This window comes from Bombus fervidus, chromosome 10 (genome assembly GCF_041682495.2).
Source record: "Bombus fervidus isolate BK054 chromosome 10, iyBomFerv1, whole genome shotgun sequence".
Classification (NCBI taxonomy): Eukaryota; Metazoa; Arthropoda; class Insecta; order Hymenoptera; family Apidae; genus Bombus; species Bombus fervidus.
The window spans coordinates 10,314,784-10,334,295 of record NC_091526.1 but is presented as its reverse complement, the minus strand read 5'-3'; the positions used below and the strand labels follow the sequence as shown (position 1 = coordinate 10,334,295).

Below are 19,512 nucleotides of genomic sequence, written 5' to 3'. Positions count from 1 at the left end.
TTACAACTTCATACTCTGATGAATAATTGACGATGTAAATGAAACGCTAAATACAATGACGTAATTGTTAGCCTGTTAACCAATGAAGACGGATTAATTCGAATAATTATTTTTAATTAACTGTTTTAGGGCATACAGCATATTTGTATAAAATAATAAATAACCAGTTTGTAGCTACAAAACATTTTCTGTAAATATACGCTGCTATGATGTTCAGTTTATCAGGGCTAAAATCGAATTCTAATTGAAATTCGTTTCTCTTTATTAATATTTAATTGCATGATCGTAGAAGATCTTAATCAAGGAACGATTCGGTTAACAAGTTAACAAACTGCGATGATAGAAAATAATAAAAGAAACGAATGAACGTATGCAGTTCCTTTAATGCGATAAAAATCTTTGAAAACAGATAACGCGATTTACGTTGAAGCCTTGTGGCGAAGGGGCAAATTGCTAAAGTTTAATGTTACCTTAGAATTACTTTTTCCATCAGCATAAACAGACAACCCTCCGAATGATTGGCAGGAAGTAAAGACTTAAAGAGTTCCCTGATAAGAGCCTCGGTCATTCCTGGCGAAGTGCGTTCCGCTGTCTCGAACGCGCTGCGTAGTTCCTCTATCGCGCCACCGTTCTTACCAATGCCGCTTCCGCCCTCGCCATTATTGTCTCTTGCCGAATATTGATGTTTCCGTTGAAGCTGCATGTTACAATACAAACAACGTAGATAGAACAAAGAATAAATTTCTATATTTCTCCGTGCAATCTTTCACAAGCAAAAGGTAAGTAAAACTCGAGTCTGTTATATTTAAGAGGCTTTCCTTCCACTTTTCTTTAGTTTCAGCTATATCTCAAAGAACAACAGGAAACATTCGACGCTCCCTTAGAAGAAACATTTACCTCGGAAAGGAGAGGTAAAACAACACCGGAAAGAGCCGCGCTTCGTGGATGCTTCAGTTCCTGCGAGCTCCTTGGTCTCTGTTTGTCTTCACCGGGCCTATGGTCCACCATAGGTACGACAGGTACATCCGGTTTACTGTTCCTCTTCTCTTTCGCGCTGAATTCCCTTTCCCTGTCTCTGTCCCTATCCCTGTCCCTTTCTCTTTCTCGTCCTTCTCTATCACGTTCCCTATCCCTGCTGTCTCTGCTGTCACGTATCTCCTTCAATTCCCTCAACGAGGAATCCCGATTGAAGTCCCTGTAATCTCGGTCTTCTCGTTTTTCTCGCGTGTCCACGGGCGGCGGTGGCGCAGCCTCGTGCGGTCGGGACTGAAACACACGATTAAATTCCAACGATATTAAAAAACAGTCATCGATCGAGACGACTTCGCCTCGCGTCACACGACCAGATATTGCGTGTCCGCCGTAGCTCGTCTACGAGACGCTCTTCCTCTTTAACACGTCAGACACTCTTCGCCCGGCTATCGAATTCGATTGTAGTTTCATGAAACAGAGGACACTCACCGGCGTGTGTTTCGCTTGGCCATCGCGTACAGAATCCCTTGACTCGCTTCTGTAATGATTCAACGTGGAATCTTTCGGTGGAGATCTCGAGGCACCGTTCGCGTGTGGCTTCGTTTGCTGATTGTGATTCGTGGATCTGTGATTCGGCGTGTGTGTGATGGTCAACGAGGTTGGCTGTTCGTCGAGCGGTAGCATAGGCACCACGGATCCTTTCACCCCGTGAGGGCCTTTCACGGTCATTATCCATGGCTCGTCCATGTCGCTATCCTGTTTCGACTCCTCCCTGAAATCGATAAAATCGCCGTATTTCCGACTCATGCTTCAGAAGTTGATGGACATATGGAACGAACATATGGACTGCAGTTATTCGTGCAAATTCAAATTTTCATGTACCTAACAACCTAAGAAATTGGATAATCATCCTTCGTCCATCAGTCAAAATAACTGGTTTCAATCGCTTATTATAAGAATTTTCGTCTTAAATTTCATCGCGTGTTTTTCTCAATACGTTACACGTAGAAATATAATTTTATTGGTTGAAGTACAATTTCTCTCGGCCACATGTCAAACCAGTCAGTTTCATAGAAATAGCTACATCTCAGTTATCGAGTATGAATGCTTTGATTTGTGTGTGTGTATGTGTGTGAATATTTTGCATATTACAATACGAGTTCTGCAGATTTTTCTACATTTAAATTTCCAACAAATGCATGAACATCCACGGTGTAGCCAATGAGTCATAACTGTCGGACGAAAATGGAAACTTACGAGTCCGAATTTTCGCTCTCCGTTTCCGATTCCTCGCTGCGCTGCGACTTCCACTTTTTGTATCTGTCTATGAGGTCGATCAGGTACGAGTTTTTCTTCGCCTTCCTGATGAACTGGAACTTTAGTAGTTCTTTCGCCGTTGGCCTCTGAATCGCGAGAATAGACAGAGTAATTATACGGAACAGCGTATGACGAGAATAAGTCTGATTACTGACGGCTGAATCTACTTAGAGACATAAGTGCCAGTACGACAGTTCTAGTTCTAACGAACATTTTCTACGAAGTACGTGCTCGTACATCGAAAATTAGTACAGCGATACGTGCGCGTAGCTTCTGTTGGGCGAAGACATCGTCGTTGCATGTGAAAATCAACTCACGTTTTCAGGGTCCTTGTTGAGACAGGCCTCGACGAATTCCTTGAATTGCTTCGTATAATTTCCGGTTAATTGGGGCGGATTGTTCTTCGGTATAAGAAATAGGACCCTCATAGGATGCAGCTCGCTGTTTGGAGGTTCTCCTTTGGCCAATTCGATCGCCGTGATGCCCAGCGACCAAATGTCAGCCTGTGGAATAAGCGTTCTTCGTTTTACGACTCGTCAGGTGTTAATCACGCGATAATGACAACGTGACCGCTCTTTGCATCTTCCAGAAATTGTTCACGAGGACTGTCCAGGCATGGATAACGGGATTCTATGGTTTTTTTTTTTCAAAGGATAACCTGCACTCGCGTTAATTTAATAACCGAGGAGATTTCCGGAGGAATCTCGAGATAAAAGGAATATCGAATTAAATAAATTGTTGCGTTTTAATACTTAAATCATATTTAAGTTGCATTTAAATCGATAATTGTAACGATCGTGATAATCTTTGTTCTTTTTGCGCTAACGAAGTAAAGGGAAATTATGATGTACGTATTTAATTTTTAATAATTTGAAACCTCCTTTAGAAAGCTCCTAAATTGATTTTTTTTTTTACTGTTAAAACAAATGTTATAAGAATTGCTGGGTCTTCGGTATATGGTTTTTCTTGTACACAGAGCGTGCGCGGATAGAAAGGAGGTAAATTAAAGTCTGCAAGAGAGGCTGCGAAGAGGTAAACAAGGTAACCACGTTGAACCCAGGGATGGAAAGTCAGAGGCAGGTAATAAAATTAAATCTCCTGGGATACGTGACCGGACTGTAGCCTGCGAGCAATGGCCTCGAGTAGGAGAAACAGCGAAGATGAAAAATACCCAGAATTCCCGGGAATATTATCGCTCTTCGTGGTTTTGCATGATTACCTTCGAATCGTACGAAGCCTGCTTGATGACTTCCGGTGCCATCCAGAATGGCGTTCCGACGAAAGTGTTACGTTTGCTGGTCGTATTGGTCAACTGTCCAGCTACACCAAAGTCGGCCAGTTTCACGTCGCCCATCTCGCTTAACAAAACGTTTGCAGCTGAAAGACAAATAATAATTATAGTCAGAAACAGAAATAAATATATTTTACGTTCTTCTAGGCTCTTGAAAAATTCTTAGAAACGAGTCTCTACGATCGGTTTGAAAGATGTTTCAAAATAAATGCAATTTTGCTTCGGAGAGAGCACAGATTTAAAGAAAATCACGCAGAAATTCTACAAAAATTCATTGAACTCGTTGCTTTCAAGTACGCCGTTTGAAGTTACAGAATTTGCAATTATCCTGCGACAATCAAAATTATTATCCTGCTGGAGTCACGAAAGATACCACTGTGCTATTTCAACGTAAACGCTTAAATCCATTAATTCCCTTTTTCGTCTAGTTATTTTTTCTATTTGGTAGATAAATGCACCTTTAATATCGCGATGAAGCTTCCGTTCGCTGTGAAGATAATCCAGCCCTTTGAGCACTTCACGCAATATCACCGCGATATGCATTTCCTCGAAGTTACCGGCCTTCATCAAGTCCAGGGCCGAGCCGCCACCCAAGTACTCCATAATAATCCATAGTTTCGTTCCCTGCAAACAGAGAAAGATCCACTTTGTACGAAACGTCCATGGCTCTTTGTGTCTGGGAACTTTGTCAGTCAGTCTTAACCGCGAAGTTGTTAGCCAATCTTTCTTCTCAGTGCGCTAACGCAAGACAAGGAAGATTACAGGACGATTGACTCATGGAAGTATTTCAACAGTTATCGTAGGAAACTTCGATGTTCATATTTTATAAGTCACGTGGAACACTTTGCATTAACATCGCAATGAGATACTGTCACGATTATATTGGGATGGCAATTAAGTGATTGCGGATCTTGTTAATACCATCTAATGACAAAATCCGCAACCACTTAGTTGCCAACCGAATATTTGTCAATTTGAAACCAGAATCAGAAAATGTATAGAAAAATTACGGGACATTTATTGCAAACATATATATAGTAAAAGAATGGTTTAAATTTCCCATAAACGTGCGAAACGGCATAGTTTATTAACAATTAAAATTATTCGTCCTTCGAAAACTAATCGCGTTAAGATGGCAAAAATTTCGGAGTCATGCACGCTATTTGCAAACGATGTATCATCATTAGTAACGTTAATTTTTGTTGCTGTAACGTGTCGTGTCGGTGAATACCGCGCCTTCATCGATAATTATACCCGACATCGATATCCAATCCACTGTGCTCCTAGGCTTGTGCACCGGTGTAAGGATGATTCATCGGTTATCCGATAATCGCATCTTCGTAATCGACAGATTAATCACTGGCTTGCACAAGGATGTTCAAGATTCGCGCTCTTTGGTCACCGGCTTGTGAAGGAATCATTAAGCAAGCGGGGATCGAGATACCGAGGACAGGATGATGACTCGGTTATATAGCCGTGCTCCATCATCTCCGAGCGATGGAAAAATGATAGTCAAGGTAACCACGTGGAGGAGACAAATAAACGGTTCGGTAGATTCATCGATGATGGATCAATGTAATCTTTCACAGCTGGACTGGTTAAACCCTGATATAGACTGTCGTTGAAGTATCGAGCGAAAAACCCTGTTGTTTAGCCCGAATATACTGGTAAAAGATTGCTATATCCGTGCATTAGTATACCTGGTGTAATTTGACCAGAATATTCGTCGAAACGATCCATAAATTGTACGCTTTGTTTCATAATTATCGTCGGCCAATTTTTTATTAACTAGAGTTTATTGATCGTTGGTTTCATAAAAAGCTAATAAGTATTTGCTTTTAGTCGTTTCTTCTAATAGTTTGCGTTATCTATATTATAAATATACTAAAAAGCGTAATATGAATATTGAAATTGACACGAGAAAATATTTTATGTTTATAAGCCATAACTGATAATGATTTATATTACGGTATTGACAACATAGGCCGTATATATATAAAATAACAAATAACACTTACGAACGACAATATATTACAATAACATGAAGAAGATTTGCAAACGGAAATTCATTACAAGCCTAGCCAAAGGAGAAGCATAGAGCTGATAAATCAACCGGTGAGAAAGAATCGCGAAGCGCTAACGTCTCGCTAGAGTACTTCCGAAGATTTCTCGATCGTGTTCTGGTCGTCACGAACTGCGACGAGGTTGATGGCAACCGACACTTTATGGGGTATAATTTTCACGTAGTAAGCACGGAGTGTCCAGTTCGACCAGAGGCTCTACATTCATGGGACGGGGTGAGCCCATAAAATGGCACCATTTATCATCGTCCTACGGTCAAGAGGCGCAACGCGGCCACGGTTGCGTTTATATTCTCATGTAGATCCGCGTCAACGTAGGTGGCCAAGGTTCGCGAGGGTTCGTTCAACCAGGCCACATCTTCAGACGTAAAACGAGGGGTTGCTAAATCATTCCCCTATCCGGCAGACACTTCTTCCTCTCGTACGTATTCGCCTGCAGAACCGAAAGAGGGGTTGGCGTGGTAAATGCGAGGTACGAAGGAAGCCGTTACGAAGCTTTTCTTCGATTTCACTTTGCCACCCGGTTTGTAGTCTTGTTCTTTTTACGCCTAAGGATTTCGCCAGAACGTCACGCGTGCCTCCTCGTAGAGGGTTAGGAAGAAGCGTTGCTTTTCAATTTCCCTTTCTCTTCTTCCTCTTCTTACGATTGTCTACGAGGCGGAATATGCCGCTTTCACTTCGTGTTTGCAAGTGTCATCAAGGTGGATTTAATTAAGGATCATAAAGTGGAGATTAATTACGGTCCCGATAAAAGCGTGAAGCACCGACCAGATAAAATGGCACGGTTCGAAGGAGTACTAGGTCTTCTCGTTCGAGAAAGTAGCGACGATCCATTCGGTCGGAGATTCGAATCGTATTCTTGTCCTTTTATGCGTGTGCGTCGCATCAAGATTAGGAAGAAACGTTACTTTTCGATCTTTCCTTCTTTTTGTCGTATTTGTTATTCTCTACAAAGATGACGTTCTTACTTTCGCCTGGTGTTTAGCGAACGAGTCAGCAAGTTGGTTTTAATTAAGGAACGCAGAGTCGAGATTAAACACGGTCCTAATAAAAGCGTCAACTACTTTCCAAGTGAAACAGCACGGTTTTAAGGGGCACCACGTAAGTTGGCTCGTTCGGCAAAGTTGCGATCATCCGTCAGCGTTTTCAGTTTATTTCAGACGGACTCGCAGAGGGAACGATGAAAGCTGCCATCCAATAAACCGGCAATGGGCGATTAAAACAAAATAAAACGTTAATACTATAGTTGCCAGTGGTGTTTTTCGTTGGTCGTTTTCACTTGACGCGGTTATTCCCGCGATTCTTTTGCCTCGCGCATAGAGATACTCGTTGAACGAGGGAAACGAAAGAAGAAGGAAACACTGCTTTTCAGTTTAATGAATGTCGCCTGGCGTTAAAAACAGCTGCGTCACGAGTGTATGTCACGTCTGGAACGCCGCGTTCAGACGACGCTCTCGAGAAACGCTGTTGGCGCTCGCGAGTAATAACAAAAAAAAAAAAAAAAAAGAAAAAAAAAAGAAAAAAAGGAAGCGTCACCTGATAAACGAAAGAATTTGTCAAGTTTAATCCATCGTGATAGTCCTCTGTCGAAACTGCGCGACGATTAAAATACGTCTGTGGAAAGCCATGTTCTCAGCAGCTGCTACAGGGATTACGCGTTGAAACTTTCAACTTCCACGATGAATATCTTCGTTTTGATCAGACTAGGTTGTCGAAAAATTATGAAATATATATATATATATATAGACAATAAATTAAATAAAGTATCGTTGGAAGTTCAAAGTTACTTTTCTACTTCAAATTTACGCTGCAAGTATCTTACAATTTCTGACGTGCGGTGACGAGGAATTAACGCGAACGCGTTACGAGTCAACTGGTATGCAAATTCTTGTCGCGAGAGAACGATCGGGCTGCTTTTGAATCGTGTAGAGCAGGCACGCTCGAACAGCAGCTGTCGGAGGGTGTACAAGCTGAAACAGACGCAACAAAAAGCAAATATTGCGCGATTTCCAGTCTGTCGCATCGGTGAATGGGAAGTACGAGTGAGAGCAGCCCGCTTGCAAAAGCGGAGTGTCGCTATGAAGAAGCAAAAGAACACCGGACGAACGTGTGATTAATGGTCGATTTTGCTTCTCTCTATCGCGCGTGTCCTTTTGTTCCTGCGTTTTACAAAAAGGGCAGGCGTGCCGGTGGCAGTGATGAACGATGCGACGGGATTAATCTTCGCGTGCACGATATTCGAGACCAATGTGCTTTCCTTCATTGGCTTATTTCGCTGGTCCCACCGGAAGATATAAATAATCGCCGATACTCCAGATGGTGTTTGAATTTTTTCACGCCCTTTTTCACATATCCGCGAAAACGTTTCTTTCCTTTGCGCGTTGCACGGTCAAAGTAAATTACCAGGTGATAATATCGTAAATAGATGGAACGTTTATGTAAATTTATATTTTTATGCAAATAGTCGGTCAGTCAGAGCAGTGGGATCTATGCAGAGATTTCTTTTAATCGTTAATTATGAAAACAACATACAATTAAAATAAGATTATATAACGCTGACGATCTTTGACACTTTTTTTGAACAAAAATTCAAAGGCAAGCTTATTACGCAACCTAGCATTAGCGCAATTTTTGCAAATCACAAGTTACATGTCACTGACGCTGATTAATTCTCTTGCGTAACAGTAACAAGTTTGACAATGAGACGAACAAATGTCCACAATTTAATTTTACACGTATAAGCCATCCGATCGTGCTATTCCATGTAAAATAGAAAAATCTTTTGTGTCGCTCTCTTAATTCATTTACATTTTCCATAAAGTAAGATTTTCATTTCTTACGATGTTAATTGCTCTGTTCCTCTTCTGTGCATATTCCTGTCATTCTTCTTTCTGGCCTTGGGCTATTTTTTTTACTTCTCCTTTGACGTTCTTGCGCTGGTATTATCACTGGAATTTCTTTTTTTTTTTTTTTTTTTGTGGTATATTCTCGCGTTATATTTTACCAGAGGATTTCTTTTCCTCTTGCAAAATTGGATCTATATTGTTCCTCCAAAAATCTCCATGGTAGCGAGATTGGTCTCTGAACGTGGAAATTTCTCAAAGCCAGAATTTCATCAAGGTGGAATTCTAGGAAAATGCTGTTGAATAAAAGTCGCTGGGTGACATTTCTTATCATTGACCTGGAAGAATATTGCTCGTGGAAGCAATTGGGGCTGACAGGACACTCGCAAAAATATCGCTTAATCGTAAATGGTGTCACTGCGTGATGCTGCGATGTACAGTGATTTGCCATGGAATTAGTTTCATGTAGAAAAGTTTCGTTTCTTTTTAACCGCTACGCTATATCGTAAATAACAAACCGTTTCTTAGCTGTCCTCGTATCTCTTAATTTTACTGAACGATACTAAGAGTCTTTCTGATGGTTGCAAAATCCTGACATGATTTGGGTGCTCCTGATTCGATGACCACGAGTTGTCGTATAGAATCTTGCTATATTCTGAAAACCGACATGGCAAAGTACTTTTTGCATAAGAAGTAAAGGTAGAGGAGCGGAGAAAGAAAAGAGAAAATTAACTGCGAACTCGATAACGATCGATAACAGCCGGCGCTCGACCGAGAGTGAAAACGATTTCAACATTTCAATGGGCCAAACAGCGGACAATTAGCGATAATTGCTACGAAAATAGGGGGACGGGCGTGAGCCATAGCTAAATAGAAATTCGTGGTTTAAAGTAGGCGCGGCGATGCTTGGCTTATTTTTGGATCGTCGTCAAATCAGGCAAATCGGAGCCATTAGAAAATTGGTCGACTAATAATAGAGGTTTGGTTGCGAGGAACAGCAGCGTGTTACATAAAGTCATCTGCCTCAATGCGAGCAAGCCTTTTTCCGGAACTCTACTCTCGTCCATAATTCAGTTTCTCAGAAGTCAAATTGATCAACATCGTGTTTTGAAGTAATAAATAGGCATACACCGAGTATCGTCGGTGGTATCGTATTTAAAACATATCATGTGCTTCAGATGGTTATTTATGTCGCTAATTTTCTTCCTAGATACATGTTTACGTAACTCGTAACTCCTGTACATATTACTAGACTGTTTAAAGTTTCGAGTTTGATATATATTGAATGTAATAGTTGTGTCTCGTTGTAGTTCTAATGAAATTTCTAATTGTTTTACGTACACGTAAATATGAAGATTATAGCGTCCGATGATAGGTGCGTAGACGTGCTACAGTGAGCGTGTATTTAATTAATTAAAACGTATCGGTTAAATACGTTTCTGACGTATATAGCAAATCCCACTTTTAAAAGGAAGCAACTGACCGTTATCCTTATCGATTATCCGCTTAACCCACATATGCCATCCTCTGCATAAAATTCTGCTTGAAACGGAAAACGGAGCGAACAGAGGAGGACAGAAGCGAAACGATACATTTCTTAAACGAGCGTAAGAACGAGACGATCGACAATTTAAAAAAAAAAGAACGCAAGGACGAGCGGTTCGTAATTTGGTTGAAAGGCCGGCAATTTACCGTTCGAGGCTGAACGGCCGCGTAATAAGCGTCCAATTAGATTTATTCATTCATAAAATCTGAGATGCTCGTCGCAGTCTGAGCCTAGCGTAAGTACGCGCCACGGAGAATCGGCTTTTGTTCGAGAAACAATGAACCGAGCATAATGGAGAAGAAAGGCGCCAGCGGGGAATGCAGCAGCAGGATCCTCGACGCCTGGATGCTGTCTCGATGTACGAATCGCGTGAACTTGCCGCAGCATTCCCTTCCAGTCGATTACAAGACACAGAAAAATGAATTTCCCGACTAGGGGAGCAATGAATTATTTTCCAAGGAAAGGCAGAGAATTGTAGTAGAGAAGAGGGAGAACCCGAGCTACAGCAGTACGAAGCGGGAACAATTAAATCGAATAACCGAGGGTAGGAGAACTCGAAAAATCCTTGATTGTTAATCCGCGCCGTTTTGCAATTGCTCGCGGGGAAGGAACGCGAGAACGCATTAAATAACGACTCCCCGAAAAGACGAGAATAATGCTGAACAGCATTCACAGACCGAACCAACACACAGCCGCTGGAGGACAATAATAATCCGACGAGACAAAAAAGAGAGAGAAAGGAGGAGAGAAGCGATGGAAAAAGAGGCAAGGAAGAAAATCACGACGAGACGCCCCTCATCAACCTCGATGCATCCGGATTGAGAAACGTTAAAGGAGTGTCGCCGAAGTATGATGACTGTTATTGCTCGCCTCGACATGCCTATAGCGTCGAAATATGTCTCTCGAGCGTTTTTCTCACGAGCCTGTGGAAAATGCTGCATCCCAAGTCTCTCTCGCTCTCTCTCCCAGTCTCGTTTGCGATTTCGAAACCAGACGGGACGCGTCACGGCTCGGCAACGAGAAAAACTCACGGCTACGCCCGTAAACTGGGGAAAAATACTGCCTTTCATTTAGCTGCTGCCTTTCTTCACCTCGCCCACACGGCTACCTGAATTAACCCTTAGTCCATTAGACTGATGGAGATGCTTGAAATCGATATTGGCGAGGTGGTCTTCGAGAGGAAAATCTAGATGAAAAATGTATCCAGCTGGAGAGAGCAAGAAACGAGAAGCAGATTTGTAGAATGACAACTGTCGTTTATCAGTTTGATCGACGCGTAAAACGTGTAAAAAGTACGAGCTACTAACTCGTCCATGATCTGCAGTTCTCCACATTGTGAATATAATTCGCGAGGTACAGCGATCGATTTCGTACACGTTATCAATGACACGCGAATGTTTATGCAAATCCATGTTTTTTATGAACAAAACGAAATCGGAATGAAAATAATTTTCGTCCTCTAAGTGCTACGAGTATTTGGATTTTACTTAGGACAATTTCTGTATCTTCGTATATAATGTATATCCTGTACATTTTTGCGAATTAAAATTTCCCAAGAATATATAAATGTACCTGGTCCATTTATTATCGTTTGATATAAACAGCTAAATAATTCCATTTGTGCACGAGTGCCCGTAAAACATTCTGCAGGAAAGTAATTTTAAAGATTACGAGATGATCTTAAGTTTTAATTGAATTACGTAGCGCGTCTTGCCCACGGTCGGTACGAAATAAATATCGCATGAATGAGTTACTAACAGCCTCTAAACCGAGCAAGATCGAGTAATGGAGAAAAGAGATCCAGAGAGGTACAGACACATCCATTATACGATAACATCAGACTCGTACAATCCTGTTCATAAATATTACGACACCTGCGTAACCTGTATTCATACAAGCAAGCGATATAATAAAAGTAAACATTTGTTGAAATTATTAGAAATAATTACACTAACGTGGTAAACTATAGTATCTGATACGTATCAGTTTCCACAATTTTCTGATTTAAATCGTAGTTAGTAAAACTCGAGATTAATTAAGTCGGTTCAATCTTTTCAATCATATGCATAAAAATATAAATTTGCATAAACACCCGTTTACTTGTAATCGTCATGGCGAGCAACGTGAACAACTCTAAATTTCCTGCTTTAAAATCTACCACAGGTAAATATACACGTTAGTCGACGTTAAATAACTACAAACAAAATCAATATAACACAACCTTTTTTGAATTCTGCATCAAGATTATAGCATACTTAACGTCATCGTATAAACGTGAAATATGATGTGATGGAAAGGCGTCACCAGCGAGAAAACTAAGATTTCATAAGCGTGCTAATACTTATACTACGATACTATAATTACTATATACTATGAAAACGGTGATGTATATGTCCACGTAGGCGCCACGCATACTTGCTTCTTTGGTCAACAATTATAGCGAATGTGTCATCAATTCTCTATATACCCTTAGCGGGTTGAAAGGGTGGAAAGAAGAAGAAGAAGAAGAAGAAAAAAGGAAGGTAGAAGATAAGAAAAAATTGGAAAGGGAGCATCTTTTGGTGCGAACGAGCGAAAGTGGGGGACAGTGGAAAATGAAATCTCGTAGGCGAGCGTGAAGAAATCTGCGGAAGAGGCCGTGCTTTTGTTCGAGCTCTCGCATCTCTTTCCGTGGCATCGATGGAGAATAGGTATCGAGAATGAGATTGCGGAGGATGGAGGATCCTTTTGTGTGCGCGGCTGTGATTAATGGCGGCACAATAGCCGCGTGCCGTGGGATATAATCGTACGCGACACACGGAACGAGGATCGGTTTAACGCCGTTATTACCGCGACACGCTGAGCAATTTGAAAAAAAAAGAGAGAGAGAGAGAAAAGAAAGGTAAAAAGGAGAAAGATCGATATTATCGGAGACATACCTAGCGTCTGACGTAACGCCGTAATCTTTCCCTGATACTTGACAATCCTACGGGATCCTCCGTCTAACGCGTCTTATTTCGCTCGGCGATTGGCAAACTGTAAAATGCCAGATTCGCGCTGGGAAAGAGAGATTGGTCGCTGGTTTCGATTATTATAGGATTAGAGATGGAAATTCCTATCTGCAATCTGTACGAATGGCGAGAAATTCCCTTCTTCGTATAATACGCTTTTAAAGGGGATACAGCTTTGCGAGGTGAAGAATTGATTCGTTTTATCAGCTTATTTAAATGTTTATAAGGGGAACATAGCGTAGGAATATAGAATGAAGCGCAGATTTTGTGAAAGCTTCGTTAGAAATTTTTTATCAGCACTGTTGGTACGGCAACTGTGTCAATTTCCAATAATTTTGGTTAATTAATTTGTCGCTCATATTCACTCGCATATAACTTCGCCAATTCGTTTTAGATAAAATATCATGCGTGTACGCTCTTTGTGATAATAAAAGATTAACAAAATCAGTTCATCGGATAACGTCTATAAGATAAATTTCTAAAAGAACTCCATTCATCCGTGTGCTTAAAGCTATTGTAACTATGCATATCCCTTTTAACTGTATTATAATGCATTTACATGTCTGTGACATATATGGACGTAGATTATTTCTAATCTAGGCCAGCAGTTCTTAACCTATGGTCCGTGGAATCATACAAAAAGTTCTCACACACGCAAGTTACTATTTTGTTACTCGAATAAAAATGTTCAGTATGTATATATTCATCTCATCTGAATATATATATATTTATTTACTCTCTTCTTTCCAACAAGATCGTCAATAAGCGGTGGATGTGTGTTTTAATTATACATATTTGGCACATTGCCGATTTAAATTTTGAATCAAGTTCCGGAGGACCGGGACAACAAAATATCGTTTAAACGAAATCCGTGGCAAAGAAAATGTTAAGAACCGCTGGTCCAGGCGATCATTTTATTCACCGATTTTCGCATAAGCTACGATATTTCACGTTAAAATATACTAACATGTAATACCCGACATTTGCTTTCTATCATACGAGAATTTAATCACGTTGATTAATAGGCCAAGGAAAGTTCTACGTATTAAGAGTCTAATCTCAAGCATCGACCCTCGATGATACGCGTAATTTAGATGCATTAGAATGACGTAAGAACGATTAAGATCGCGCTCTTGACGACAATGAAGAGCGAACCAAGACGATCATTATTCAGCATTCTAGAGACGAAACGGGAACGTTAATTGCAAGACAACGGTAGAAACAAGTTTACAAGTCGATTTCCCACTAGAAGATCGGGAAACGAGGAAGCAGATTAGAGGGAGGGGTGGGGGTTCTGCTCGTTTCCGGGTTCGAGGAGCGGAAAATTAAGATGATTACCTATGAAATGAAGCGATGTCCGATATTAAGCTCTTGGAGGGAAGGAACTTTCCTTAATGACCGCGTAAAACGGTCATTAGCAATCGTTAATTACCCATCCGATTGTCCGCAGTTCGGTAGAAATATGCCCACGGTAACGAGATAAGATCTTCGAACGAACAGCGCTTAGACTGCAGATATCGATTCTTGCTACCGTCCGACAGTTTCAAGAAATTAAATTCTTTTTTCTTTTTTCAGTCGCGAAATTAATTTTGTTATTTTACATCATCCGTTCGAAGAAATTCCACGTACAACTCGACGAATAACTCTTTTGATATAATTGCAACGTTAAAGTTGAAAACTAAACTACTATGCATCCAATATAAATCCAAAGAAGGTCCCAGCTTTTCGCTGCGTAATTGTTTATAAAAAAAATTCTCATGCTTTATGAAACTTCCGTCTTCTCCAAGTAACACGATGCCCCTTTATTGCTCAGGAAGTCATAAACCGACGAAAGTTATTCAACCATTTCTATACGCGTGTACGCTGATTTTTATTTATCGAAGAAACTTAATGGACCGTGAAATCTTGCGTTTCGTAAGATTCTCGCCACGCAGATCGCGACACGGTGCGATTAAGTTCGCTGCGCTTATTGCATCGACCAATAAACGGTACAATGTGTAGAGCTCATACGGCGATAAATCGTGCGCAGGTTCCCTGTCGAACTTGCATTTCGTCGTTCGCGTAAGAATTCACGGAAATTGAATTTCCATCTGTCTCGAGATATTTTCGTACCCGGAATTTTGTCGAGAGAAATCGTAGAACTGGATTTAAGGTACAAATAAAGGAACACGGTGTAACGTTAGAACCGTGTCACTGGATGCAATTTTATTCCGCGATGCTTTCGACCGAGCACGGTGAAGCGGCCGCAGGAAGCGGAAGAGTCTATGCGACACTGTCCAGCCGGAAGCGATGGTTAACCGACCGTCAAGCCCTTGCCATTCTTCGCGTATGAAAAATGATGGGGGGCGTGTTGGTCGAGTGTCCGTAATAGCGTAACCCACCAAAAAGGGGTTCTTTCTCGTTACACCTCCGAAAATATTGTGAAAATTCATCGAATCGGAACGGTGGCAGAAAGGCGTGGCTCGTGGTGGATTTTTCGTCCATGGTAACCCGCAATTCACCGGTTACAAGCTCTTTTTACGTTCGACACACACGTGAACCTGATCACGGTAATTTGTTCTCCGGTGCACGCGCATCAACAGACTCCGATTAACCAAAGTACCTATGTAAAACAGCTCTGCGTCGCGTTCTCTTTCTCCTTTTTTTTTTTTTTTTTCAATCACGAGACACGTGTGTCGAACCGCTATACGTTTATCCATGCGGAAATAAAAATTTGTAATGATACGTTACAGTTAATATCGTCGGTTTGCTCCAAGAACGATACTCATTTGTTTGAGCTAGTTAGTTGGAAAAATTGTCAATTATTGGTTTGGAGGTGAATTATTTTCTAGGTCTGTCGTGTCGTAAGTAGCTAATGAAACGATATCATTTAATACGAGAAGATAATTCACGAAAGGAATGTTCCATTGAGAATTCGAAGGGATTAAAAGACGAGGAGCTTACCTTGAGATAGGACCCGTAATACTTGGTGACGTATGGACTGTCACACTGTGACAGCACCATGATCTCCTGCTGTATATCTTCGATCTCATCCTCTGCCTCTTCGAGATCGATGATCTTGATGGCAACAACCTGCTGGGTCCTATTGTCGATGCCTTTGAACACCTCACCGAAACTACCCTTCCCAATTCGTTCTTGTTTCGTGAATATCAGCTCGGGGTCCACCTTCTGCAACAGAAATAACATTGTCTCGCTTAATTGGAGAATTCGCTAGAACGAAGGATTTAACAAAGTTTAGCAGGGCGCGGCTTTTTAACAAATTTCGCGGAGGATCGGGACACCGTAATAGTGAAAGTTCTAACAGACTTTACGGAGGTCTGGCTTTGCGATTGCGGTACTTTTAGCAAATTTCGCAACGACTTGCAATCGCTAATACCTCGCGTTTTGGCAAACTCCTCGAAATTCCGGGACGATACGGCGGCGAAAGTTTTAACGAATTAAAAGAAATCGGCTAGCGCGCCGTCATATTCGCTGGCGAAGTAACGTTACTTTGATTCGAGCTCGCGCCTTTGAAAATCATACAAGCGAAATATGATAAGTTTGTTTCTTTTAAGACTTTACGATTTCCATGTTACTTGGCGAATAAATGGGGATGTTTTAATAAATTTGGAATAAAGATTTGAATTTTGTGTATCTTACATCGTTATGGAAGCGGTGAGTGGAATTTCGAAACGCTTCGCACCTCGAGGGAGTTCTTTTGATCATCGTAGAGATGAAATTAAACCACCGAAATGATTCTCTGATTGGCTTTCAACTTTGTCGATAGAATCTTGACAGTTGGATCTCGTTACAACGAATAATGTATTCGTAGAAGGTTTCTACGAGCGTCGAAATACTCTGGCGAGCTACAGTGGTCGAATAGCCTAGCCTTGTACTCATCATTCGTGTCATAACTACGTAATTAGAAAATTATACAGTGCACTAAAAGTCACGAAGAACCGAGCTACTCATATGCAAATTTACGACGTAACGATCTTTACATCACACTGCATTATAGTATTAAAAAAAGACAAAACGCGAATACTTTAGAGGAAGTCGCCTATAAAATTCTTCACGTTGTTTCACGTTACGAGGTGTTAAAATTCTACGACATAGGAGACGTCGAGTCGTCTGGGGATAAAATTACGTCGAACGTCGTTCCCTCGAGGATTAAAGATTCACAGAGAAGATCCACGTGCGACTTTCTTTAACCATACGTCCTTCGATTGCTAAAGAATGCGGTTACGTGTCGGTGAGAAATGCAGTTCTCCTTGGCTCCTTTCTAACTGATGACACGCGATGTCACAGTAGATAGCAGAGAAATGTGTATACCACATATCGATTGACTAAATACATAATCCGTTGATTCGATTTGACGCGTAATCTTCTATAGATATCTTGATCGTTGAATTAGTATCACATACGATCTTACTTTTTGCTATTCGACAGCGTAACGCGAGGATGAGAATCGATGAGCCATCCTTTCAATCTATGTGAAATGAATCATTCGTAGGTTTTTCTTTATTACGAAACTGGTATTTCTATTGAATTTGTTTTATATGAATCATTGTGTTTGAAACGAGTGCACGTACGACAGAAATCGAAGTATTTTTATAGAAGTATCTTTATATTACCAGCGATAGTAATATGACTAATAATACGAGCAAAATATACGAGTAGAACGACCCAGAGTAACTTTTATTCTCTCGGGTGCTTATCGAGTACCTAGGTACTCAACGGGTCGGCTAGTAACAGTAATAGTAGTAGTAGTAGTAGTAGTAGTAGTAGTAGTAGTAGAGTGATTCATGATATTACGAAGAAACCTTGACACCTTGATGATCGATGTGATTTTTCTATAATACATCTACCGTATCATAGCTTACTTTTTATCATGTTCTGTTACTTTTAATATATATCCGGTTATTTTTTTCTTCTGCCGAATATTTTCATAGTAATCACATACTCAACGGATCGGCTAGTAACACACACACACACACACAAACTCAAAGATTATAGAATGATTCACGATATCGTGAAGAAACACTGGTCGGTGTTATTTTTCTGTCAATAAATCTGCCACTTTACGGGAAGAACGCTTGGCAGGCAAAATAATTAACGAGCATCACAATATCACGAAGAAACGTTGACACGATGATCGATGCGATTTATCTATGATATACCTGTCGTTTCGCGGATTACCTTTTTATGTGTTACGTTATTTGACACATCGGGATAATTCTTTGTTCTGCCGGATACTTTCAGAGTAATCAGATACTCAACGAATCTGCTAATAACAGCACGAGCTTCAAAGATATATCGGACGATTGAGGATGAATCGTGCGGTTTTTCTGCCAATAATCCTATCGTTTTAACGGGAGAACCGTTCGCAGACAAAATAATTAACGAGCATCGCGATATCGGAAGAAAGTTACGGGCCGTTGGACGAGAAGGAGAAGGTTAAAAGCGCGGGAATAAAATCGATATTCCGTAAATTCATCGAGGCGTTGAAACGTACTCGAACGCTGGGCGATTGCGGCCGTGTACGAGAAAATTTGCAAAGCAGATTTTCTGCATTTTACCATGGCCGTCTGTCGCGGCTTTTCCTCCCTCGACGTCCATCCCGTACGTCCCTTTCTATCTTCAATCTGGCCTCTCCGACGCGAGCTTTTTATCTACGTGACTTTCCACGCGCGCGCCTTGCAAACACACCGCGGCGTGAGCGGATTCTGAAAAGGGGTAGAAAAATAGAGGAGCGCGTGCGTTTGTTTATCGCCGCTTTCATCTCGCGGCACGACGAAATTCTTCTCGTTCCACGGCTTTGAAAATAATCTGCGCGTAACCATCTCTCGTCGTATATTAATTTCGGCACACGCGATTCCGCGCCACAGGACGCTATCGTAAGAGAACTTTCCAAGGCTCGCTGATCCGACGTTTTTACTTAACGTCCTTCCTGGTGCGCCCTATCTCGCGACTTGCTTTTCCAATCACGTTTTCCGCGAACGAACGTCTCGCAACAAAATCAATCGCATCGAAAACAGGGACGAAAGTAGGAAGAGGAACTTCCTGGCGAACTTCGTAAGAAAAAGGACGAACGAATAGGCTAGAAACGAGGATGGTGGAGGAGGAAGGCGAGGCTTGGAGGAAAAAAAAAAAAAAAAAAGAAAAGAAAGAGAACAAATCGTTCCGACAAAGTTCAAGCGGCCTCGATTTCTTGCCCTCTTTCACCCGGGGTAAACCACTGTCGTTACGGCGATTAGAGCCGGCTGCTACTCGTGTTTCTCAGTGCCAAGAGGAAAGATGAAAAACAGCGGAATACAGTGGAGAAGGAAAGAAAATCGCGTGCAGGTCGGTACCATGGGCGACAAGAGCCAGGAACACGAGCGGCAAAAAGAGGAAGAGAGAAAGAGAGGGAGAAGCTGCGCTTGTTCGTGTGGCGTAAGCTATGCGATGGAGTCGAGAGGCAGGCGGTCACATCTTAGCCCTTTTTCCCGCC

At 41.4% G+C, this 19,512-nt stretch overlaps 1 protein-coding gene across 7 annotated transcripts in view; it reads right to left on the bottom strand.

The window, feature by feature from the left end:
* Positions 1 to 19,512, bottom strand: part of Gckiii (Germinal centre kinase III) — a 113,789-nt gene that overhangs the window by 2,583 nt on the left and 91,694 nt on the right. For 6 of the 7 annotated variants that reach the window (XM_072011391.1, XM_072011394.1, XM_072011390.1 and 3 more), the window contains 8 exons: positions 15,984 to 16,208; positions 4,039 to 4,204; positions 3,509 to 3,666; positions 2,607 to 2,792; positions 2,230 to 2,375; positions 1,462 to 1,744; positions 898 to 1,266; positions 471 to 697 (listed from right to left, as the gene is read on the bottom strand). In XM_072011391.1, the coding sequence (XP_071867492.1) occupies positions 471 to 697; positions 898 to 1,266; positions 1,462 to 1,744; positions 2,230 to 2,375; positions 2,607 to 2,792; positions 3,509 to 3,666; positions 4,039 to 4,204; positions 15,984 to 16,208 (1,760 nt within the window). Of the gene's footprint in view, positions 1 to 470; positions 698 to 897; positions 1,267 to 1,461; positions 1,745 to 2,229; positions 2,376 to 2,606; positions 2,793 to 3,508; positions 3,667 to 4,038; positions 4,205 to 15,983; positions 16,209 to 16,679; positions 16,761 to 19,512 lie in introns of those variants that run through there. The other variant, XM_072011392.1, reaches the window with a different exon arrangement.